Source organism: Rhinopithecus bieti, unplaced genomic scaffold (assembly GCF_001698545.2).
Source record: "Rhinopithecus bieti isolate Rb0 unplaced genomic scaffold, ASM169854v2 scaffold_13029, whole genome shotgun sequence".
Taxonomy (NCBI): Eukaryota; Metazoa; Chordata; class Mammalia; order Primates; family Cercopithecidae; genus Rhinopithecus; species Rhinopithecus bieti.
The window spans coordinates 3,819,163-3,843,207 of record NW_016807982.1 but is presented as its reverse complement, the minus strand read 5'-3'; the positions used below and the strand labels follow the sequence as shown (position 1 = coordinate 3,843,207).

Sequence of the window (24,045 nt, the reverse complement as noted above, 5' to 3'; positions counted from 1 at the left end):
TTTTTTTTTTTTCTGAGACGGAGTCTCACTCTGTCCCCCAAGCTGGAGTGCAGTGGGACAATCTCGGCTCACTGCAGCTTCTGCCTCCTGGGTTCAAGCAATTTTCCTGCCTCAGCCTCCCAAGTAGCTGGGATTATAGGTTCACGCCACCACGCCCGGCTAATTTTTGTATTTTTAGTAGAGACTGGATTTCCACCATGTTGACCAGGCTGGTCACAAACTCCTGACCTCAAGTGATTGACCCACCTCAATCACCCAAAGTGTTGGGATTACAGGTGCAAGCCACCACACCCAGCTAGATGCTGGTATTCCTAAGGATGATCATTTGCCCTTCTGACTCACAATTCTGAAATTAATCACATCAATTCTGAGGACTTAAATTACTGCCTCGGTGAGAGGCTGTGTGGTGTGGTTAAGAGCATAGATCCGGAGCTGGATTACTGGAGTTGGAACCTTGGCTCTGGCACTTAGTAACTGTAGCTTTGATTACCTCACACAACTGTTTTTTGGTCTTATGTTGTCCAAGACACTGCCTGAGATTACAGGCATTAGCCACTGCACCCCACCTGCACACAACCTTTTGTTCCCTCATCTGTAAAATGGCAAGAGTGAAGGCACATACCTCATAGGGTTGTTGTGAGGAATCAATAAGTAAATGTATATAAAGATCCAACAGGCTGGGCATGGTGGCTCACACCTGTAATCCCAGCACTTTGGGAGGCCGAGGCGGGCAGATCACAGGGTCAGGAGATCGAGACCACAGTGAAACCCTGTCTCTAAATACAAAAAATTAGCTGGGCATGGTGGCAGGCCCCTGTACCCCTGTAACCCCAGCTACTCGGGAAGCTGAGGCAGGAGAATCTCTTGAACCCAGGAGGCAGAGCTTACAGTGAGCAGAGATGGCGCCACTGCACTCCAGCCTAGGCAACAGAACAAGACTCCATCTCAAAAACAACAACAACAAAAAACAAAACAAAAAAACCCCAGCTTTATAGAGATACAATTCACACATCATACAATTGGCCCATTCAGTGTACACTGCAGTGTTTTTTTTACTGTGTTCATAGAGCTGTGCAACTATCACCACAATCAATTTTTGAACATTTTCATCTCCCCTAAAAGAAACCCTATGGCCGTTAGTCGTCACTTCCCATCTCCTCCTCCCCCAGCCTTAGGCAACCACTGATCCATTTTCTGTCTCTATGCATTTGCCTATTCTGGCCATTTCATAGAAATGGAATCACACATGTGCATTCCATATCTCGCTTTTCACTGTTTTCAGGATTCATCTGTGTTGTAGCAGGTGTCAGGACTTCCTTCCTCTTATATATATATTTTTTGAGACGAGGTCTCACTCTATCACCCAGGCTGGAGTGCAGCTCACTGCAATCTCCACCTCCTGGGCTCAAGTGATCCTCCCTCTTCAGCCCTTGAGTAGCTGGGACCACAGCACGCCCACACCTGGCTAATTTTCTGTTTGTTTGTTTGTTTTGTAGAGATGGGGTTTCACCGGGTTGCCCAGACTAGTCTCAAACTCCTGGGCTTAAGCAATTCACCCACCTCTGCCTCCCAATATACTGGGATTACAGGCATGAGCTACTGTACTTAGCCTATTTATAGATACATTTTAAAATCTGGGGTCTTGCTATGTTGCCTAGGCTGGTTTTAAATTCAGGGCTCAAGCAATCTTCCCACCTCAGCCTCCCGAGTAGCTGGGACTACTACAGCTGCACACCACCGTGCCCAGCTTGCACTTCATTCATTTTCATTGCTGAATAATATTCCATTGTATGGCGGTACCGCATTTTATTTGTCCGTGGACATTTGCATTGTCTCTACTTTTGGCTGCTGTGAATATCGCTATTATGAACATTCACATACAGGTTATTGTGTGGACATCCTCTCTCATTTCATGGATGAGGAGACCTCCTGCCCAGGCTCCCACAGCTGGGAAGGGGAAGGGGAAGACTGCCTGGCTGGTTCCGGAGTCTGTGCTTCTTCCCCACCCAAGCTTTGTTCTCTGAGTTGAGCCAAATGCTGTGACAAGCATAGGTCAGGGCACAAAGAAGCGAGGCTTTATAGAGGAAGGGATGACAGCTTCCCAGGGCCATAAAAGATGAGTAGGGGAGGAAAATAACATTGCAGGCAGAGAAATAGCAGGTGCAAAGGCCAGAAGTATTAAAGTGCCCGGTGCCTGGGAACTTCAAGTTCTGGTTTACTGGGTGGAGGTGTGGGGAGGTGAGGGGTAAAGAAAGGGATAGCAGGCAATAGAGTTGGAGACACAGGCACAGAGTAGGTTAGAAAGGCCTTGAATGCAGGCTGGGCGCGGTGGTTCACGCCTGTAATCCTAACACTTTGGGAGGCTGAGGCAACCGGATCACCTGAGGTCAGGAGTTCGAGACCAGCCTGGACAACATGGCAAAACCCCATCTCTATTAAGAATACAAAAATTGGCCGGGCGTGGTGGCTCACGCCTATAACCCCAGCAGTTTGGGAGGCCAAGGCGGGTGGATCATGAGGTCAGAAGATGGAGACCATCCTGGCTAACACGGTGAAACCCCGTCTCTACTAAAAATACAAAACAATGAGTCGGGCGTGGTGGTGGGCGCCTGTAGTCCCAGCTACTTGGGAGGCTGAGGCAGGAGAATGGCGTGAACCCGGGAGGCAGAACTTGCAGTGAGCCGAGATGGCGCCACTGCACTCCAGCCTGGGTGACAGAGTGAGACTCCATCTCAAAAAAAAAAAAAAAAAAAAGCCAGGCGTGGTGGTACATGCCTATAATTCCAGCTACTTGGGAGGCTGAGGCATGAGAATCACTTGAACCTGGGAGGCGGATATTGCAGTGAGCCAGGATGGTGCCATTGCACATTGCACTGGGAGAGCAAAATTGTGTCTCAGAAAAAAAGAAAAAAAAAAAAAAAAAAAAAAAAAGCCTTGAATGCTAAGTGCCATAGACTTGATCCCAAAGGTGTGTGGCAGGGAGTCCAGAAGAGCATCAGCAGAAGGTAGAGTCAGACAGACCTAAGACAAATCCTAGCTCTGCTTCCTCAAGACCGTTGCTTTAGTTTTATCATCTGGAAAATGGAGATGACAATAATAATACCTTGTTAAAGTGTTTTGAGCATTAAGTGAGTTCATGTCCCCAAGAGCTCAGCCTAGTGCCTGGCAGACAGCTGGCCCAGCAATGGAAATGGGTGTTGACATCCAAGAGCTTTTAGCAGGGGAGGTCAGACTGCTCTAGAAGGCACGCTTGGCTGCAGAGAGTGACTGGCTGGTTTTGAGGAGGCGCTGTCCTGGGGAGGCTGGGCCCTCGGAGATGGTGGGGGAGATGCACAGCCACAGGCATGGTCTGAAGAAGTTTAGGAGGTGGCTTATGCAGACCCCCACGACTTTGGAAATTGCTTGTGAATAATATCTAAATTCGGAATTGCTTCTCAGTCTTTTGACTAAAATCGAGTGTAATCTCTAAATTCTGATCTTTTGGTGACCCCGGGTCTGGTGCCAAACCACCAAGGGCTGGCTTGATGACTTTCTCTGTTCTTCTCTGCAGCACGTCCGCGGACGCCATGCGGGGGACTCTGACACCTCTGTCTTCGCTGCTGCTGCTGCTACTGGTGCTGGGGTGTGGGCTGCGGGCGTCCTCTGGTGGCGGGGCCGGCGGGGCAGCAGGCTATGCCCCGGTGAAGTACATCCAGCCCATGCAGAAAGGACCTGTGGGACCGCCCTTCCGTGAGGGCAAAGGCCAGTACCTGGGTGAGAGCCTCCTCACCCCACAGTGCCTCAAATCACTCCTAACCCCCAAATCCCCTGCCTCCCTGACAGCCATCAGATCTCAGGTGCCCCCCACAGCCCCTCATTCCCCACCAATCTTCCCACTTTCAGTTTTTCCTAATACCCCAGAGGGCCTGGAAACGGTGCAGTTGGCTGGCACAGGTGGTCTTCCGAGGGGGAGATGAACTGGGAAGTTGGGAGGTGGGGCTCTGCTCCCACCAGCTCTAAGGTGGGCTGCTGGTGCCACCTGGTGGCCACTCCACCTTCAGGTCATGCAGGGATGAGAGGTGAGAATCAGCCAGGCTCATGGAGGAGAATCAGCCCCAGCCTGGGTAGGTTGGGTGTTAGAAGCCCTTGGTGAGGACACCCTGTCGCCCCCAAGATGGCCCCTAGACCACCCCCAAAGCCCGTCTTCCATGAGAGCAGGGAGGGGCAGCCCCATTCTTCCTCTCCTGCGTACCTCATACTGGAATGGGGAATGGGTAGATGGGGTCCCCTGTCCCCACAGTTCAGGCCCCTGACTGCCCCCTTCTCTTTCTTTCTCAGAAATGCCTCTACCGCTGCTGCCAATGGACCTGAAGGGAGAGCCTGGCCCCCCCGGGAAGCCTGGGCCTCGGGGTCCCCCTGGGCCCCCTGGCTTCCCAGGAAAACCAGGCACAGGAAAGCCAGGACTCCATGGGCAGCCTGGCCCTGCTGGCCCCCCTGGCTTCTCCCGGATGGGCAAGGCTGGTCCCCCAGGGCTCCCTGGCAAGGTCGGACCACCAGGGCAGCCGGGGCTTCGCGGGGAGCCAGGAATACGAGGGGACCAGGGCCTCCGGGGGCCCCCAGGACCCCCTGGCCTCCCGGGCCCCTCAGGCATTACTATCCCTGGAAAACCAGGTGCCCAGGGGTGCCAGGGCCCCAGGATTCCAGGGGAGCCAGGGCCCCAGGGGAGCCTGGGCCCCAGGTGATCGAGGCCTCAAGGGGGATCATGGAGTGGGCCAGCCCGGGCTGCCTGGGGCCCCAGGGCAGGGGGGTGCCCCCGGTCCCCCGGGCCTCCCTGGTGCAGCTGGCTTAGGCAAACCCGGTTTGGATGGGCTTCCTGGGGCCCCAGGAGACAAGGGTGAGTCTGGGCCTCCTGGAGTTCCAGGCCCCAGGGGGGAGCCAGGTGCTGTGGGCCCAAAAGGACCCCCTGGAGTAGATGGTGTGGGGGTCCCAGGGGCAGCAGGGTTGCCAGGGCCACAGGGCCCATCAGGGGCCAAAGGGGAACCAGGGACCCGGGGCCCCCCTGGGCTGATAGGCCCCACTGGCTATGGGATGCCAGGACTGCCAGGCCCCAAGGGGGACAGGGGCCCAGCTGGGGTCCCAGGGCTCTTGGGGGACAGGGGTGAGCCAGGGGAGGATGGGGAGCCAGGGGAGCAGGGCCCACAGGGTCTTGGGGGTCCCCCTGGACTTCCCGGGTCTGCAGGACTTCCTGGCAGACGTGGGCCCCCTGGGCCTAAGGGTGAGGCAGGGCCTGGAGGACCCCCAGGAGTGCCTGGCATTCGAGGTGACCAGGGGCCTAGTGGCCTGGCTGGGAAACCAGGGCTCCCAGGTGAGAGGGGACTTCCTGGGGCCCATGGACCCCCTGGACCAACTGGGCCCAAGGGTGAGCCGGGTTTCACGGGCCGCCCTGGAGGACCAGGGGTGGCAGGAGCCCTGGGGCAGAAAGGTGACTTGGGGCTCCCTGGGCAGCCTGGCCTGAGGGGTCCCTCAGGAATCCCAGGACTCCAGGGTCCAGCTGGCCCTATTGGGCCCCAAGGTCTGCCAGGCCTGAAGGGTGAACCAGGCCTGCCAGGGCCCCCTGGAGAGGGGAAAGCAGGGGAACCTGGCACGGCTGGGCCCACGGGGCCCCCAGGGGTCCCTGGCTCCCCTGGAATCACGGGCCCTCCTGGGCCTCCCGGGCCTCCGGGACCCCCTGGTGCCCCTGGGGCCTTCGATGAGACTGGCATTGCAGGCTTGCACCTGCCCAACGGCGGTGTGGAGGGCACCGTGCTGGGCAAGGGGGGCAAGCCACAGTTTGGGCTGGGCGAGCTGTCTGCCCATGCCACACCGGCCTTCACTGCAGTGCTCACCTCGCCCTTCCCCGCCTCGGGCATGCCTGTGAAATTTGACCGGACTCTCTACAATGGCCACAGCGGCTACAACCCAGCCACTGGCATCTTCACCTGCCCTGTGGGCGGCGTCTACTACTTTGCTTACCATGTGCACGTCAAGGGCACCAACGTGTGGGTGGCCCTGTACAAGAACAACGTGCCGGCCACTTATACCTACGATGAGTACAAGAAGGGCTACCTGGACCAGGCATCTGGCGGGGCCGTGCTCCAGCTGCGGCCCAACGACCAGGTCTGGGTGCAGATGCCGTCGGACCAGGCCAACGGCCTCTACTCCACGGAGTACATCCACTCCTCCTTTTCAGGATTCTTGCTCTGCCCCACATAACCCGCGGGGGGCCCTGCTGCCCTGGCCTCCTCCTCTTTAGTGGTAGAGCGACCTTTTCAGTTACAAAGAACCTCCATTTAAAGAAAAAAAAAAACCAAAAGCTGAACAGAGGCAGCCGTGGCCTTGGCCCGAGGAGAGTGACGTGCTTTCTCCCTGCATGCAGGTTGAGATTGTTTCTGGAAGGGGCTGGCCTGAGTTTTTTTCCCCCAAATGTCTGTGCAATGTCAGGGTTGCACCCCATGGGCCCTAGGGTACACAGCCCAGCCCCTTGTGAGTCCTGGTCTCTGCTGGGCTCTGAAGGAGCTGAGAGGGAGCTCAACTCCCCACCCCGCCACCTGGGGAGATGGCCCTTCCCACTGGCTCCCTGATGGCACCTGCTGGAGGAATGGGGCACAGCCTCCCTCACAGCCCTTGGCTGGGACTCCTCCAGCTCCCCCTGGGACCTCCAGCATATAACAGTGGACTAAGGACTGTGGGGTTTCCCTCCAAGGGAAAGGGAGAAGAGGGGACCATTGAGGTGACGAGTGTGGACGCCCTGCCAGGACTGCAGCCCCCATGGTGATGCTCTGGCATCAGACATGTCTGTGGCGGGCACAGTGCCTGTTGCCAGGGGAAAGGGCAACCCCCTTTCACTGCTCCAGTGGCAGCCATGGGGAAGGCGGTTTGTGAGGGCTCGGGGCACAGACCTGGGGCAGGAGGCAGGTCTTCACATTCATCCCCGTCTCTTCCGGGCTGCCCCCACCAGCTTTGGCTGTTTAGCTTGAGGGCAGCACAGAGGCCCCTGGGACACCTACAGGCCAGAAAGATCAACCTCTGTGAAGTGTCTAGAAGCACAGATGGTGGCAGAGGCGGAATCAACCATGACCAAACATGAGCACTCCTCCCTTTCTCCTCTTCCACCTGCTGCGGGCCGGGCTAGTTTTCTCATACAAAATTGTTACGAGGATCTTTGCCACCCCAGCCAGGTATCCCCAAGGCAGAGCCCTCGTTTGGCCCTCTGAACAAGGTGCATGCGAGCTGGGGGATGGACAGCTCCCACTTGCTTTTTCTTGATAAGAACCATATGGTGGGTGTATGTGTGTACGAGAGGGGTTCATCTTTGGGGGCTTCCTCTCCTTCCACCCTCTGGTTCCAATTTCCTGTTCTAAGCAGGACTAGGGCCCAGGAGGCTAAGGCTGGGAGAGAAAGGGTGCCAACAGGTCCCTTTGGAATGAGTTGGCTCTGGACGTTTCTGCCATTTTTCCCAATCAGAGCTCCTCTGCAGGAAACAGGCAGGATGCCCCTCCCAACCCCTCAGTCCCCTGTTCAAGCTAAGTGGATAAAGCTGAGATTAGCGCTGGGCATGGTAGACATTCCTGCCCGTGCAAAGATGGCCACTTTCCCCACAATTGCAGGGCCTCGCGGTCGGCCCTCGCCAGGCCAGCCCCACTCCCTGTACCAAGTGTGAACTGGGGTCTTTCGGTCTGTGATCTTGTTGCACTGCTCCAAGTCTGGCCATGTCCAGGCGGTCCATGTTGAAATGAAGGATGGCTGCTGACTTCTGACTGGCTGAGCAGTGGGTTCCCTCAGGCTCCTTGCCACCCCTCCTCCCCTGCCCACAATTTCTCCCAACAAAGCAGGCTGTTTGACTGCTCACTTCTTCAAAAGGAGAAATGAAAACCCAAATCTGCCCAAGTGACACTTGAAAAGGTTTTGCCTGGGGTTCCTGGTGGATTTCTTACTACCTAACGCCCAAGAGAACCAACTAAGGACTCTCAAACCATACCTGTTGGAGGGTCTTTGCTCAACCTCTTCTTCCCTAGGTCAAAGCCACTATCATCTGAAGTGTTAGGGATGGGTTCTGATTGGCAGAAATTAATCAGCTCCCAATGGGAGCCCAGGGAACTAAGTAGGGTCCCAAGAAAAAAAATGGGAGCTATTTCACAGAGCTCAGCTTCTGCCGAATTTCATTCCTCAAGCCTTTCAGGAGGGGTGGTTGGCGTTTCTAAAATGTTTATGAGATTTGAGTTGCAGGTGTCCACTTAACTGACTAGCTTTGATAAACAATGTCAGATTTTAACTATGAAAACGACATTACCTTGTGCATTTTTATATTCTGATTCCTATTTTTTTTTTTAAGATTAAAGTTTAAATGTTTTCCACTAGTCATTTCACTTCTAACTTGGTATAGGAAGCTTAGCTCTCTATATACCTATCACGTGCCCTGTATCACAGAAGATTCAGGAAAAATGCACTTGGGAATCAAAGAAAATGGAACTTCTTTTTGAAAAGACAAGCAACCGTGTTAACTATATTGACACAACCTCAATAAAACCTGTTGTATAAAACAGCACTGTGCTGAAACTGGTACTGACGCAGAGGTATCTCCAGCCTCTGGGTTCTGTAAGGTGTCCAGGAAGCTCTCTGGGGCTCGTGTGCCTGCTCTTAAGGATCGTGCACTCCTCACCAGCTCCCTAACCTGGATTTCTATCGACACCACATCAGAAATGCCTGATGCGCATAAGCTGCCGAGGCCACGCACCAGGCAAATGCCAAGAGGCATTTTAAGAAACCAAGGGCAGGTAGTGGCTGGAGCTGGGGGCGATGGTTCAAGCTTTACTCCATGGAATATTCCTGCAAGCGCTCAGGGGTAGTGGAGCATGACAGCTGGCTCAGTAGTCCAAGGGCCAAGTTTCAACATCTGATACAAATTATGAATGAAATCATGAATCTTTGCTCCTAAGGGCCGGGCTAGTGCCAGGCCCAGTGCCGAAGACAGGTTGGGGGAGCTGTCCTGGGCAGAAAGCACCTGCTCACAGCCTGCCACGCTCAGCCATGAAAGATCTGTCCCTGGCGCTGGGGCTCTGGGTGGCGGACCTGAAGCAATCCGTGTTTTGAAGAGTCCTCAGCCTGGCCAGAACCCCATCTTCACTAAAACAGATCTGCCCCACAGTGCTGAAACCGCAGGCCAGCGGCAGACTCTGCATGCCTGGCTAGCCACTGAGGCTGGATGCTCAGAGAATGTCCCTGGAATTTGAGGGGAGGCATCTTCTCCCTTTCAATTTTCTTTTCTTCAGAATGGATGCCAGTCCCAGATACTTGGGAGGCTAAGGTGGGAGGATCGCCTGAGCCCAGGAGTTTGAGACCAGCCTGTGCAATAGAGTGAGACCCCATCTCTAAAAACATGCTGCATGAAACTTCCTTGCAGGGAAAGGCTTTTGACTGGTCCCAAGACACAGGAGGAAGCACTCGGCACTCACCCACCCGGGGCCTGTGATGGTGCCCTCCTCACCCAAAGGCTGGTAGTCTGACGACAGAAGGGCCCTCCGGATCCTTCTACAGGGTTCCTGTTCCTGGCCCAGCTGGGCCTAGCTCCTGTTTGGGAAAGTCAGGCTCTGAGAACGGAAAAATCTGGCTTGTTCCTACCCGCTGACTCTGGCAAAGCACTCGGCCCAGCAGCCTGGGCCCCTCTGAGTGATCTCCAACAGGAAAAGCCACCAAACCATGCCTGCTGTGCCCTTCCTGGCTGAACACGCAGCCAGCTGGAGTGTCTGGCAACATAGCAGCTCATGGCCATGGGGCCCCAGCTCCTACGAGGGTGCAGCACAGACAGAGTCACTAGTCTTCAGAGATCAGGCTGCCAGGGGAGAGTCCATTCAGGGCAGGAGAAACAGGAAACAGTGGTGAGATTCACCAGAAACTGTTTATTGCGACTTCCACTGGAAGCTGTTAATAAGCCGCATGGCAGCCAAGAGCCAGGTGTGACCTAGATCAGCTGGATGCAAGTGCCTGTCCCTTCATCCACACAACCTGCCGCTCGGGGGCCCTGCTAGGATGTGCTTGCTGGCAAACTGGCTAAAACCCAACAGGGAGGAATGATGTTACTGCTCATCATTTCCGCCTCCCCACATCCCATGTCCAAGACAATATAGGAAAATGCCACAAGTACCCCAAAATAAACCCACCTGGGTCCCTCCGTCCTGCTGAGGAGCTGGGAGTGCCCTACGGCTCTGCAGCAAACCAGAGACCCAGCACCAGCGAGGCAGCAGTCCCTTGCTCACTGTTCCAGTGAAATCCCCTGAAGAGACCCCAGCCCCACTGGTGTACTCAGTCAGCTCCACAATGCAGGGAGAGTGGGGAGCCCCACTCAAGGAGGCTCAGGGTTTCTGACTGGAGCTGTAGTTGGTCCCAGGGGACCTGGCAGAGCCCCAACAGCTGGGACCCTCATAAACTCTTCTGGAATACACGGTGCAGGCTTTGGGCCAGGATGTCTGTCTCCTCATAGCCTTCGCAGCTTTGCTGCCAGCTCTCTGGCACCTGATCCATCCCATAGTAGGCACCAGCAATGGCCCCAGCCATGGTGGCAATGGTGTCTGTGTCCCCACCAAGTGAGATGGAATAGATGAGAGTCCTCTGGAGGCTATTGAAGGCAGAGGGGATCTCAGGGTCCGGCTCCATGCAGCGCAGGAAGCAGTAGATGGCGGTGGGCACCGACTCAAAAGCAGCAATGCCATTCCCTGTGGGGAAGCCATGTTAGAGGGGCTCCATGCATCCCCAGGCCTCCTGCCATTTGACACAAGTCAGCACTCTTGGCTTCAAGCAGGCTGTGACTAAGATCTCAGGCTCTACAGTTAGACCACCTAGGCTCAAATCCTGGCTCCACCACATACTGGCTGTGTGACTGGGAGAGTTACCTAGGGGACCCCTAAGCTTCCTGCTCTCAGATTCAACTCCTTAAGCAGACAGGGAGTAACGTTAGTAACTCTCTGACAGGGCTGTTTTGAGGATGAAGCAAGATCGTGTCTGTGAAGCATTCTGCACATTGCCCAGTACAGATGCTAGATAAATAAAATCCACTATCAACATTTTTACGACGAGTGGCCAGCTGCCATTTCTGGGGACACTGATCCACAAGGCTGAGGGTGCTGTAGCTTCGGAGCAAGAAGCGCTGAGCTCAACCCTGCCATGACTCTGTGTCACAGCAGCCCAGGGTACAGTGTGACAGCAGGCAAGACTCCATGCTCCCCTGAGCCCAAGACCGACCCTGAAGGATGACAGAGGCAGAGACAGTCCCAGGCAGGCCCACTCACCTAGCTCAGACACCACTTCCTCCCTGGTCACCGATGCCTGGTCTAGAAGCTCTCCAATCTTCTTCAGGCGGCTGGAGTACGGATGCTCCTCCATGCCCAACCTGTGGGTTGGGGAAGAGATTCCAGGGAGGTCAAAGCAGGCAGGGTGGCGGTGCGGGCAGGGGAGAGGGCTGCATGTGAGAACGAGCAGGGATGTGGTCAGGGTGCCAGCCAGGCACAGGTGCCCTGACAAGAGGTGGGAGAGGGCTGGGGGTGAGCAGGTCGTTTTGTTCTCTGGGACCCTGAGAGCCTTGAAACATAGACAAGATGAAGGGGCTTCTGCCCATGCCTCCCTAGGGTCTGCAATTAAGGAAGGAAGGTTTCAGTTTATGGCAATGCCAGAGGCCCCCTGGATCACCCACACCCCACACCACACACCTCCAGCCCCATACTCACTCCCTGGCATCCAAGACAGACTGGGCATCACCCTCCAGCTCCTCCATGTGGCCCAGGAGTTGCTTGAGAAAGTGCTTGCTGGAAGACTCGCCCTGCAAGGCCAGGTGCACAGCCAGGGCCTGCAGGATGGCGCCATTGTAACCCAGGGAGGAGGCGTGTGTCAGCTGGGCCGAGAGCCGGGCAAACTAGAGAGGAGGAGACCTGCTGTCACAGAAGCCCTGCTGCAGAAGAGGAAGGGGACAGCCCAGAAGCCAGCCCGCCCTGAATACCTTCTGCACATCCTGGACACTGCTATAGGCCAGGGAGATACCAGCTACCCGCATGGCACCTCCATTGCCGTAGGAGCCTTTCCCGTTAAACTGGGCCCGGGCAGGCTCAAAGACATCACGACATTTGGGGTTCAGGAGCTTCTTGAAGACAGTGACTACTCCAGCACCATAGCCCCTGTCAGGGTCTTTCTTGTACTCCTGAGCAAATCTAGGGAACAGAAAGGGAGACACAATTGGGATTTACAAGATGCCTCTAAGGGTTGGGAGAGAAGAAATTGAGGCTGGTTTGCAAAAAGAGAAAGCCTTGGGGGCCTAAGGAGCCTGCACCAGCAGTGCTGCTGTTTTAGCTTGGGAAGCTGTGCCAGCCAGACACAGGCTCCTGTGGAGGGTGGGGGGCGCAGGCATGCACAGATGTCATTCCTCTGGTCAAGGGGTGCAATAACTTTGCCCACCTGGTTTGCCTCAGCCCAGGACCATCCCCCTCACCTGTGAGCCATGTCCACCTCGTCAAAGGCCTCCTTGGCTAGCAGGGACTGCACCAGGGCCCTGGCCATGGCTGTGTCATCTGTGTAGTACAAGGCTTCTGTGGGGAGAGGAGGGAGGATGAGAGCCTCCTGCTCAGCTTTTTAAGATTTATTTATTTGGAGACAGAGTCTCACTCTGTTGCCCAGACTGGAGTGCACCGGTGCAATCATGGTTCACTGCAGTCTTGAACTCCTGGGCTCAAGCTATGCTCCTGCCTCAGCCTCTCAAGTAGCTGGAACTATAGGCATGCATCATCACAGCCAGCTACTTTTATTTTTTGTAGATACAGGGTCTCATTCTGTTGTCCAGACTGGTCTTGAATTCCTGGGCTCAAGCAATCCTCCTGCCTTGGCCTCCCAAACAGCTGGGATTATAGGCATGAGCCATTGTGCCTGGCCCTGCTCACCCTTTATTTTAGTTTATATTATTTTATTATTTTTTTGATACAGGGTCTCACTCTGTTGCCTAGGCTGCAGTGCAGTGGTACGACCATGGCTCACTCCAGTCTCGACCTCCCAGGCTCAAGGAGCCTGTTGCCCCAGCCTCCTGAGTAACTGGGACTACAGGTGCACACCACCACGCTTGGCTTTTTTTTTTTTTTTGTAGAGACAGTTTCATCCTGTTGCCAGGCTGGTCTCAAACTCTTGGGCTCAAGTGGCCTCTGCCAAAGCGCTGGGATTACAGTTGTGGCTACGGCGCCCAGCCTCTACTCATGTTTTAGAGTTACCACATCTAAAATGACCTTAAGTCAGTTTCTCACTCCCATTCACTTTCCTGGGCCTGGGAAACCTTAGGATCTCAGCACTGGGATTTTCAGCAATTCTTTATTCCAAGTCAGTCACCATGTCCTGCTGCTTTCTATTTTATGTATTTATTTATTATCAGCCTACGTCATGCTTTGATCTGCTGATTTCTGAAGGAAAACTTCCATCCCCTTGTGGCTGCCATCCTTGCAGCTCCAGTCTTTTGTTTTGTTTTCTTTTTTATAGACAGGATCTTGCCATGTTGCTCGGGCTAGTCTCGAACTCCTGGGCTTAAGCAAAGATCCTTCCACCTTAGTCTCTGGAGTAGCTGCATTACAGGTTGTGTGCCACCACGCCCAGATTGAAAATGATAGTTTCTGGATCCAGATCCCCCCTACTTCACTTCTCTGTAGCACACCACCAGTGACCCGTGTCTTCATCTTGAAATTCTTTCCCTAGGTTTCGTTGATAGGCACTCCTGCTCCTCCTCCTATCAAACTGTTTCCTTCCCTAACCCCCTTCCCTCCCTCTCTCCCTTAATTACCGGTGTTCTCCAGGGTTCTGACTATGGCCCTTTCTTCTCACTATGCTACCTGCTCTCCAGGAAGATTCACCTTCTTTGCTTGACCTCACACCTGCTACCTGAACCGGGATCTGAGCGCACAACGGAAGTTAGTTTTACAGGCGAGACAGCACATGCAAACTCCTGGCCTGGGGGAAAGCATGGTGTGAGGAACCGAAGAGCAGAAAGCAAGGCCAAGGTTGGTGGAAGACCAAACTGCAGACGTGTGGGAGGGCTGGACCACGTCGGACACGTTAAGGAATGTAGCTCTGAACTAAGGGTAACGGGAAATCACAGCAGGGTTTTAGGCGGGGGAGGACGCGATTATAGTAAGGCTTCCAAAGCACACCCTGCGGGGTGGAGAACGGGCTGGTGGTGTACTGACTCAAGAGAATCGGGAAAAACAGGTCAAGTCGGCAAGGGTGGACAGACAGTCCCTGGCTTAGGATGGTTCAACTTAAGTTTTTTTCGGCTTTCCGATAACGCTGATACGCATTCAATAGGCTCCTCGACGTCCGATGGGGCTTGCGTCCAGATAAAACAGTCGTCTAAGCTGAAAGCGCACTTTCCACTTCAGGTATTGTCAACTTACGATGGGTTTATCCACACTCTGCACGGTTGAGGCCCCGGTGCTGCCACGCCCCGAGCACAGGATGTTCGGGCCGAGACCTCTAAGTTCGGAGATCGCGCTAGCACTCGCTGAGCCCAAGCTGTCTGCGGGTCATCGGGCTCCGGCCCCGGTGCCCTCGACAGCCTCATCCCCATGCACCCCCGACCCGTCGGCCCCGGAGGCTCCGCGACCCTTCGGTCTCCCACTCGCACGGCCTCTGACGTGCGCCCGGCCCCGCCCACCTGTCCGCTCACTCCCGGGCGTGCCGGGGTCCGGCTCCAGGCTCTGGACATGACGCAGGACTGACGTCAGCTCGACGGTGTCGTGGGCCTCGTAGAAGGAGCCCACGCAGTCCCCGAGCAGCGCACCAGCCAGGCAGCCTCGGAAGCGTGAGAGGGAGCGGGCCGCGCCAGCCCCTCCACCGCCAGCTACTGCCATCGCCGCCGCCGCCATCCGCGCACAGGCCGCTCGCCACTTCCGGTGCCACCCTCGCAGCTTCCCTGCTCGGGTCCCGCAGCTCTCCCCGGGGCCTAGAGTCACCGCTCCGACGTCCGGCCCACAGCGCCGCCCAGCGGCGCGGAGTCGCGGCGCCGCGCAGCTCCCACCAGCCTGTGCTTTGAGTCCCCGTTCTTCCCGCTCCTCACCACTGGGCTAACTGGATGGGAAAGCCGCTGTGGGGTCCCTGGGGGATGGGCACTGAGCCGGACCACTGGATCACTTCAGGCCACTGCCTTCCGCTGGCGAGCACCCCTAACTCCGCACCCCCAGCCGGCCCTCTCCACCGAGGCCGGGACCACCCCCAAGCCCTCCCACCAGGCCCTTGCCCGCTGTGGGCCTCCCTTAAGCATCAAGAGGGTGGACCAGGGGCCAGCTGGGGCACAGCCAGGTAGAGGCCGCGCTGCTGGAGCCCAGGAGTGCTGGCCCAGCCCAGAGAGGGGTTCCTTGAGGGGAGGGGAAAGATTGGATTTGGTACATGGAGTGGGGGGGAATGGTGTTCCCCGTCTGGAGAGTGTCCAAGAACCCGTTCCCTGCTGGCTACATACAGTGGGACAGAGAACAGCCGGCCTGAGATCCTCTGCATTTATTCCATTCATTCTCTCCTCCCCGCTTCCATTGCCCACCCAACCCTGCCCTCCTCCTGTAGTCCTCCAAGGCTAGGCCAGCTCCAGGTGGCAGCTTTTGAGTGGACTCAGGGTGCTATCTGTGGTACGTGTGAAGGTGTCCACCTCAGGCACGAACTTCTCAGCAGGCACGGTCAGCTTGCGCCGAGTGTCCATGCACTTGGTGTCCAGCAGCATGGAGTTGGCCTTGCAGGCAATGTCAGCCTGCAGCCGGGCCAGGTGCTTGTACAGGGCGTCCAGTGCGTCCCTAGGGAAGGGCATTGACAACCCCCAGCCCCCATGAGGCTGGGAGGCCTGGGCTGAGTGCACAGCCTTTAGTCAGGAAGACAGCCCCAGGGAGCCAGCAGGCAGCAAGAGGCCCCACTGCTGGGCATCGTCTCACTGCTCCTCCCACCCACTCCCCAGACCTACTGTGCTTGTGCCAGCTTCTGCTTCAGGGCAGCGATGGTTGCCTCAAGCTGGTGAACCTCGTCAGTGAGGCCATACTGTGCCTGGAGGCAGAGGGGTTGGGAGTTCCAAGTCAGCCACACTGTCCTTTACCTGAGTGCTGCCCCGTGACAGCAGTGCCCTTGCTTCATCAGGAATATGAGAAAACCTTGGCCAGGGGTCCCGTGCCCCGACTGGGACACCCTCTCACCTGGTCCCGGCAGAGTTCCACATTGGGCCGGTAGGTTCTGGCATCTAGCCGGGTATGGGACAGCTTCAGGCTCAGGAACTTTGTGCGCAGATCCTCCTCCAGATGCCGGATGTCCTCCTGCAGCTCAGCGATCTCCTCCAAGGTCTGCAGGGGACAGAGTGACTGGTTTCCACCTGCTAGACTCACCATACACACCTGATCCAGTGCCTCCTGGCGGGGACATGCGGGTCCTCATCCCACAGCAGGAAGTCCATGCCCTGGGAGAGGCTCACATTCTTCTCTTGCCACTTGAGCTCACTGTACACTTTCTCCATCTCCCGCAGCCGCTTCCTGAAGGCAAATTCCGTTGCAACTCTCTGTGCTTCAAGCTCGTTGTTGGTCTGAAGGAGAAAACACAGGGCAAGGGAAGGGTCTACACTCACGGCTGCCTGAGGATATTACTCAAGCGAGGGGCAGGGGGCCACGTGCACAGCAGGGAACAGAAGATAAGGGCTGAGCGCACACTGGGGCCATCCATTAGCTGTGGGTGGCTCGTCACCTCAGCAATAGTTAGAGCAATGGCCTCCCTCAGCTCCGTGGCTGCCTTCATCTCAGCCTCCCCTCGGTCCTTGTTGAACTGACTGAAGTCATCCCACTGCTGGAGTGTGGTGGAGCTGCAGGTGGCAGGGAAAATGGAGGTCATGAGGGTGTGGCCTGGGAGGGGAGGAGAAGAGACTGGCTGAAACACTCTTCTTACCCATCAGGGACACGTGTGGGGTCGACCTTCAGCGAGATGTTTGGGGATCTGAGGTTGAGAGAGAGACAGCCTCTGTCGATCTCCAGTGTCTCCATTTTGCCCCGATGGTCGGAGTTGAGCTGCTGTCGGACTTCCTGCAGGAGGCTGGGGAAAGTGCAGACTCCATCAGGACCATCCCCCAAGGCCCAGAGGCAGGCCTCACCGTATGAAGGGAACACTGCGGGAAGAGGAGGCTGGGGTGACCCTTCCCAGCAGAAGACAATGGAGCTGCAACTGTGGAGACCAAGAGCAGCACAGCTGGATGAAATCCGTGGGGCACACGGATGTAGCTGTGCTCACAAAGGCTCATACGCACACGCAGGAGCTACTCAGAGGTGGTGGCAAATGGGTGTCACCTCTCATGCTTCCAATCAGTGGTACTGGCTGTCCAGGGCAGCGTGGTGAGAAGTATTCTGAGCCCATGTCCAGGCAGTGGGAAAAGTGCTACAATTGATGAGTGGTTTCTGTCACAGGCACCAGAGGGCCAAAATGTAGCACGAGAGCCAGTTGCTCCTCATCCACAATACCTGTGTTCCACATTGAAGGCACACAGCCTCCAGGAGCTTGTGAACATACGGACGACCTGCCTCTCCCTTACCACAGCTGCTCGAAGGCCTGGCTGACCTTCTGTTGCAAGGCCTTTTTGGTGGCCTCGATGACCTCCACCTCTTTATGCAGCTCATCCTCCACAGGGTCCTTTACCACATCAATGTCTCGCCGGCTTTCCCGCAGGGTCAGGCACTCAATGGCCACATCCAGAGGTAGGTTCTTGGCCTGCAGGTTTTGCTCTGCTGAGTCCTTCATCTAGAAAAGAGGGTGCGGCCAGGCATGGTGGTTCACGTCTGTAATCCCAGCACTTTGGGAGGCCGAGTCCGGTGGATCACTTGAGGTCAGGAGTTCGAGAACAGCCTGGCCAAAATGGTGAAACCCCGTTTCTACTAAAAATACAAAAATTAGCTGGGAATGATGTCGCACGCCTGTAGTCACAGCTACTTTACTCAGGAGGCTGAGGCAGGAGAATCGCTTGAGCCCAGGAGGCGGAGGTTGCAGTGAGCTGCGATCGCACCACTGCACTCCAGCCTGGGCAACAGATCCAGATGCCGTCTCAAAGAAAAAAAGAAAAGAAAAAGAAAAGAAGGGGCGGGGGGCTGGTGGAGCCATCCACGAGGAAGTAGCAGTTGTCCCCACTTTAGCAGCGAGCCAGTGACTCGGATGGACTTGCCACTCATGACCCCCCATCAAGGACTTCTCAACCCAGCCGTGGGGAAGGAGGGGAGGTTTTGGCAGCAGCCCCCAGGCACCCAGTCCTGGCTTCCTGCCTGTGTCAGGGCGTCGATCTCGGCATCTAAATCTGTCAGACACTTGTCCAGCATCTCCTTCCACCGGTTGACAGTATCAATCCTCTCCACCAGTCGAGTCCTGTTGTCATGTTCATCCCAAATGGTCTGAGAGAGACAGGGCCAGATAAATAGGGTGTCAAGGGGTTGGGGGCTATCCTTTTGCCCATCCAGCTGAGTTCCCGACCCCAACCTGGTTGTTGGTCTCATTACGGAGCACCCGGGCCTCCTGGCGGATCTGATGGGAAGCATCTCGCTGCAGCTGGGCATTGGTGGATAGCAGGTAGCTGTTAGTGTGCCAGTCGGGCAGCTGGAAGCGCTGACTTGGCTTGACGCTCAGCGTGGCCATGGCACAGAAACCAGAAGGGTCAGAAACCCCTAGGCCTGTTCACAGACACCACCTGCAGAGGCAAAACACGGCTAAGGGAGACTTTTCAGGAGACATCTCCTGGATCACATGCCCCCTAGGCAGGACTTGTTCCTGTCCATTTTGCTCTGAGCCCCGTCCTGCTGGAAGCCTGCTTGGAGACAGCCCTTGCTTTACTCAACTTTGTGTGAGGCTTTAAATAAGTTTCCCTCCCTCCTGTCCCAGGGGGGACACAAACCCCTGGACCTTGCAAGTCCTGGAGCAGGTAAAAAGGAATAATAATGGAGTTCCGGAAGCCTCGAAGTGTGTGTGAAATGCCAAATGCCTGGGGGGTAGGAGGATGTCAGAAAAAAATAGCCCTTAATGCAGTTTCCACACCTGCCACCAGCCAACCATGCCTTGTTGAGCTTCCTTTCCTTTCTTCCCCAGGCTGCGGACCAGGCGCCGGGGGGATCTAAGGGCAAGGAGCCCTGTTCTCTCTCCAGGGACGCGTGCCCGTTGGCACTGGGGAGCTAGGGGGCGGCCCCCTCCCCGTCTGGTAGCCGCCACGCCCTCCTGCCCCTTCGCCCTCGCCTACTGTTGGAGGGGGAGCCGGGACGGGGAGGGCCCCGTGGGAGGGACTGGGGTCAGGCCGGTTCCCCGCCGAACCGCTTTCTTCCCCTCCGCAGGATGATCGCCTTTGGTTTAGATCAGTACCCCGGTCCGGCGGGGAGGAAGGGGGCGCCCCCGCTCTCCTAGCTCCCTTACCTACTTTCCTGCTTCGCTCTCCGCGCCCCCCGCTCTGAGCTCTAGTGTTTGGCACCCCCGGTTGCTAGGCAACCACCCCTCCCCCGCGGCCTACCTGGCCTGGGTGCTTCGCTTGGCAACCGCGGCGGCGTAGGGCGGCGTCCCTGGAGGCCTTTAGGGTAGGCGAGGGGCGGCCGGCCAAGCCTGAGAGAGGTGGGGGGCATCAGCGCAGCGCTTTCACTTGATTTACAAATTAAATGAGCATTTGTTGTTTTCTCAGACAGGGTCTCGCTGGGTCGCCCAGGCTGGAGTGCTGTGGCTCAATCTCGGCTCACTGCAACCTGGACCTCCCAGGCTGAAGCGATTCTCCCACCTCGGCCTCCCGAGTTAGCTGGGACCACAGGCGCATGCCACCACACCCGGCTAAATTTTTAAAAAAATTTTAGTAGAGACGGGGTTTCACCATGTTGCCCAAGCTAATCTCAAACTCCTGGCCTCAGGCGATCCACCCATCACGGCTCCCAAAGGGCTAGGATTACAAATGTGAGCCACTGCCCAGGCCTAAACATTTTTATTTTGATAAAAGTATGCATAGACATGATAGAAAATATGAAACTGGGCGCAGTGGCTCACGCTTGTAATCCCAGCTACTCCAGAGGCCCAGGCGGGAGGATTGCTTGAGGCTAGGAGTTTGAGGTCAGCCTCAGAAACAGTGGTTGCCACCAAACGAACAGCACATAGAAAAAGTAGGCTGGGCGCAGCAACTCAGGCCTGCAATCCCAGCATTTTGGGAGGCCGAGACCAGGTGGATTGCTTGAGTCCAGGAGTTCGAGACCAGCCCGGGCAACATGGCAAAATCCTGTCTCTACAAAAGATACAAAATTTGGCCAGGCACACTGGTTCATGCCTGTAAACCCACTACTTTGGGAGACAGGCAGGTGGATCACCTGAGGTCAGGAGTTCGAGACCAGGCTGGCCAATGTAGTAAAACCCTGTTTCTACTAAAAATACAAAAATTAGCTGGGCGTGGTGGCAGGTGCCTGTAATCCCAGCTACTTGGGAGGCTGAGGCAGGAGAATCGCTTGAACCCAGGAGGCAGAGGTTACAGTGAGCCGAGATTGTGCCATTGCACTGCAGCCTGTGTGACAAGAGTGGAAAAAAAAAATTACAAAAATTAGCCAAGAGGCCGGGCGCGGTGGCTCAAGCCTGTAATCCCAGCACTTTGGGAGCCCGAGACGGGCGGATCACGAGGTCAGGAGATGGAGACTATCCTGGCTAATATGGTGAAACCCCGTCTCTACTAAAAAATACAAAAAACTAGCTGGGCAAGGTGGCGGGCGCCTGTAGTCCCAGCTACTCGGGAGGCTGAGGCAGGAGAATGGCGTGAACCCGGGAGGCGGAGCTTGCAATGAGCTGAGATCCGGCCACTGCACTCCAGCCTGGGCGACAGAGTGAGACTCCATCTCAAAAAAAAAAAAAAAAAAAAAAAATTAGCCAAGTATGGTGGTGTGTACCTGTAATCTCAGCTACTAGGGAGGCTGAGGCAGGAGAATCGCTTGAGCCTGGAGGCAGAGGTTGCAGTGAGCCGAGATCGTGCCACTGCATTCCAGCCTGGGTGACAGAGTGAGACTACGTCTCAAAAATAAATTAATTAAAATTAAAATCAGGTACACTCCCTAGCAGGTCCCCTCCAGCAATGGACGTATAGTTAATGTTGTTTACAACAGCTCTTCTGTTCTGTCCTGCCCAACAACTTTGCCCATCTTGAAGGTCATACAAGGCGTGATCAAGGGAGAATAATCACGTTTGGAGAGGGCACAACCCTGAGAGAGGTAACTGGGGTATGAGAAGCAATGCTCTGGTGGCACACGCCTATAATCCCAGCTACTCGGGAGGCTGAGGCAGGAGAATTACTTGACCCTGGGAGACAGAGGTTGAAGTGAGCTGAGATCGCGCCCCTGCACTCCAGCCTCGGAACAGAACGAGACTCTGTCTCAAAAAACAAAACAAAACTCAAAAAACCAGAGAAGTAATGCTCAATATTCAACCATTTCTTTAAAAAAAGAGAGAAGGGGAAAAAAAATGTGTGTCTTATGTCTAGTACTGTTCTAGGGGTTGGAAAAATATTAACATTTAATCTTCACAACTAATAGGTGAGGTGGGCCTTGTCCCCAGTTTCTTAGGTAACAAAAGAGACACACTGCTAAAAAGCAGGGAGGGAAATCCAGGTGTTCTGGCCCCACCCAGAGGACACTCTGCTGTGCTCCACACTGCCTCTCGTGGGGTGCTGGGATAGAGAGGAAGACAGGTGTGCAGGCCTGGTCCTGTTCTGAGGGCTTTGCTGAACCAGATCCTATGAGGTGGGTACTGTTACCACCTTCACTTTACAGGCAGGGAGACTGAGGCACAGGCCAGTGAGGACGTGCCCAGGTCACACCACTAACAAGTGGTACAGCCTGGATTGAAACCCAGGCAGATGGGCCCAGGGGCCAAGCTCAGGTTTAATGGATGAGAGAAAGAAGTCCCAGAAGGGTCCATCGGTTGTCAGACGTCACTGGGGGGATGGGAAGAACAGTAGAGAACCAAGGGCTTGGTAGGCAGTTGAGGGATGAGGTTGGCTTTTGAGCAGTTTGAATGTGTTCGCAGTGGATCCAGCTGCTGCCTGGCAGGCATTCAGGTTGTTTTTTTTGTTTTGTTTTGACAGAGTCTTGCTCTGTTGCCCAGGCTGGAGTGCAGTGGCACGATCTTGGCTCACTGCAACCTCCCCTTCCTGGGTTCAAGTGATTCTCCTGCTTCAGCCTCCTGAGTAGCTGGGACTACAGGCATGCGCCAACACACTTGGCTAATTTTTATATTTTTAGTAGAGACGGGGTTTCACCATGTTGGCCAGGCTGGTCTCAAACTCATGGAACTCAGGTGATCTGCCTGGCTTGGCCTCCCAAAGTACTGGGATTACAGGTGTGAGCTACCATGCCCGGCCTGATTTGTTAATTGCAAGTCATTCAGCAGGACTGAAGCCAGAACACTATTTCCCTAACTCCTTTCATTACAGAGTATTTTTTTTCCACAGATTATTTTGTAAACTGTAATATATGACTTGTAAACTGGACATGAACAAGAATTTGTGATATAGCCTCTTTACCAGGATTGAAGAAGACAGAAAGAAAAAAATCTTTGACAGATTAATTGCAGGAAGAAATGATCACATTTTGGCTTACATATTTTGCAACAGCGGTATAACACAAAGAAGTAAGCAAATATGGCAGAAGTGTGGCGCCTTTGGTGTCTACTTTTGACCATAGTGGTGGCCCTGGTATTCGTGGCTCCCGGGACTCCTACACATCCTGCCCGACGGAAGAAGGTGTTGGCCAAAAAGGTCAGCCAGCTGATGGATTGGACCAAGAAAGACAGAGTGATAAGAATGAGTGACACCATGTTCTATCATTTTGTATTAGATGCACCAAAAAACTATTCTGTTATTGTGATGCTTACTGCTCTCCACGAGTTCAATTCATGTGTCATGTGCAAAGGTGCTACCGAAGAATTTCAGATCTTGGCAAATTCCTATCAAGGCCCTGGTGCATTCACCACAAAGGTATTTTTTGCAATGGTGGATTATGATGAAAGCCCTGAGGTCTTTGAAGCGCTCCAGGTAACGTCAGTTCCGAGTTTCTTCCATTTTTCTGCCCAGTGGAAATTTACAACAGATGACATTTATAATTTGAGAGGAAGGGATATCGTTGCTGACCAAATGGCTGAATGGGTAGCAGAGAGAACACATGTCAGCGTCAGAATCAGACAGCCTACAAATTATCATGGTCTCCTCAAGCTGGGGATACTTTTGGCTCTCACTGGTGGACTTGGGTATTTCTTGAAATGGAATAGGAAATCTATTTCTTGCAGAATCTTGTGCGAAGTTTTAACTCTGTGCTTTGTGATTGTGATGACGTCTGGTCAAATGTGGACTTATATAAGAGGAGAACCATATGTACAAAGGGACCCTCGCACAGGACATAAGCATTATATCAGCAAATTTAGTCAGGCTCAGTTTGCAGCAGAAACGTTCATTATTTCCCTGTTTAATATGTGTGTTACCCTGGGAATGGTGCTGTTAGATAAGGCTGCCACCTCTACGATGAACATCATAAAGAGAAAGATGATGTGTCTGGCTGGTATGTGTCTTGTTGCCATATTCTTCAGTTGGCTGCTTTCCCTCTTTAGATTTAAAGTACCTGACTATCCATACAGGTTTCTCTGGGATTAAAAAGGATCCTACAGACATAGACAATGAAGCAAGAAATTTGAAAAAAAAAATGTGAAGCAGAAAAATGCAAACTCATAACTTTTTAAAGTGATTGAGGTTTCACCAAAAGAGACCATAAGTGCCTTAAGTGCTTTCAAAATCTGTGAAGTATTATAGTTTGTGTCTTCTCTGTTCTTAATTTTTCTCCCCCAGTGTTATAGATTACTTCAAGTTGAATTATTAAAATCTTTAGAGAGTACAACTTTCATTGAATCAGAACAATGTTTTACAATGTTTAAAAGTACTTCAGTTAATATTAATACTTGGTTAGCTGATTTTATTCTAATACGAAAAATAATCTTTTTTCTTTTTTTTTTTTTGAGACAGAGTCTTGC

The 24,045-nt window shown here is 54.4% G+C and overlaps 3 protein-coding genes and 1 pseudogene across 9 annotated transcripts in view; 2 read left to right on the top strand and 2 right to left on the bottom strand.

Annotated features, from left to right (window-relative positions):
- Positions 1-8,563, top strand: part of COL8A2 (collagen type VIII alpha 2 chain) — a 34,100-nt gene extending 25,537 nt beyond the window's left edge. Inside the window, 3 exon segments of the mRNA XM_017884546.1 lie at positions 3,551-3,753; positions 4,318-4,711; positions 4,713-8,563. Coding sequence (XP_017740035.1) covers positions 3,567-3,753; positions 4,318-4,711; positions 4,713-6,231 — 2,100 coding nt within the window. The 5' untranslated portion in view covers positions 3,551-3,566 and the 3' untranslated portion in view covers positions 6,232-8,563.
- Positions 8,564-9,894: 1,331 nt separating this feature from the next.
- ADPRS (ADP-ribosylserine hydrolase) lies at positions 9,895-14,952 on the bottom strand. The gene is made up of 6 exons (XM_017884548.1): positions 14,687-14,952; positions 12,491-12,587; positions 12,005-12,212; positions 11,736-11,920; positions 11,301-11,401; positions 9,895-10,727 (listed from the first exon to the last, which is right to left on the bottom strand). The coding sequence occupies exons 1-6, from the start codon at positions 14,895-14,897 to the stop codon at positions 10,435-10,437; spliced, it is 1,095 nt and encodes a 364-aa protein (XP_017740037.1). The 5' UTR covers positions 14,898-14,952; the 3' UTR covers positions 9,895-10,434.
- A 558-nt stretch (positions 14,953-15,510) lies between these two features.
- Positions 15,511-19,503, bottom strand: TEKT2 (tektin 2). 2 transcript variants are annotated; one of them, XM_017884484.1, is made up of 10 exons: positions 19,429-19,503; positions 18,508-18,715; positions 18,297-18,422; positions 17,576-17,781; positions 16,939-17,082; positions 16,741-16,855; positions 16,475-16,582; positions 16,203-16,346; positions 15,977-16,056; positions 15,511-15,812 (listed from the first exon to the last, which is right to left on the bottom strand). In XM_017884484.1, the coding sequence occupies exons 2-10, from the start codon at positions 18,661-18,663 to the stop codon at positions 15,599-15,601; spliced, it is 1,293 nt and encodes a 430-aa protein (XP_017739973.1). In that variant the 5' UTR covers positions 18,664-18,715; positions 19,429-19,503; the 3' UTR covers positions 15,511-15,598. The 2 variants fall into 2 exon arrangements, with proteins under 2 accessions (XP_017739973.1, XP_017739974.1); XM_017884485.1 differs by having other exon boundaries at positions 19,060-19,437.
- A 9-nt stretch (positions 19,504-19,512) lies between these two features.
- LOC108537262 (magnesium transporter protein 1 pseudogene) lies at positions 19,513-23,916 on the top strand (annotated as a pseudogene). Of its 5 annotated transcripts, XR_001887743.1 has the most exons (3): positions 19,599-19,620; positions 21,091-21,239; positions 22,478-23,916. The product of XR_001887743.1 is annotated as a magnesium transporter protein 1 pseudogene, transcript variant X3 (transcript). The 5 variants fall into 5 exon arrangements; XR_001887741.1 differs by lacking the exons at positions 19,599-19,620; positions 21,091-21,239 and adding an exon at positions 19,513-19,586; XR_001887742.1 differs by lacking the exon at positions 21,091-21,239 and having other exon boundaries at positions 19,592-19,620.
- The last annotated feature ends 129 nt before the right edge of the window (positions 23,917-24,045 follow it).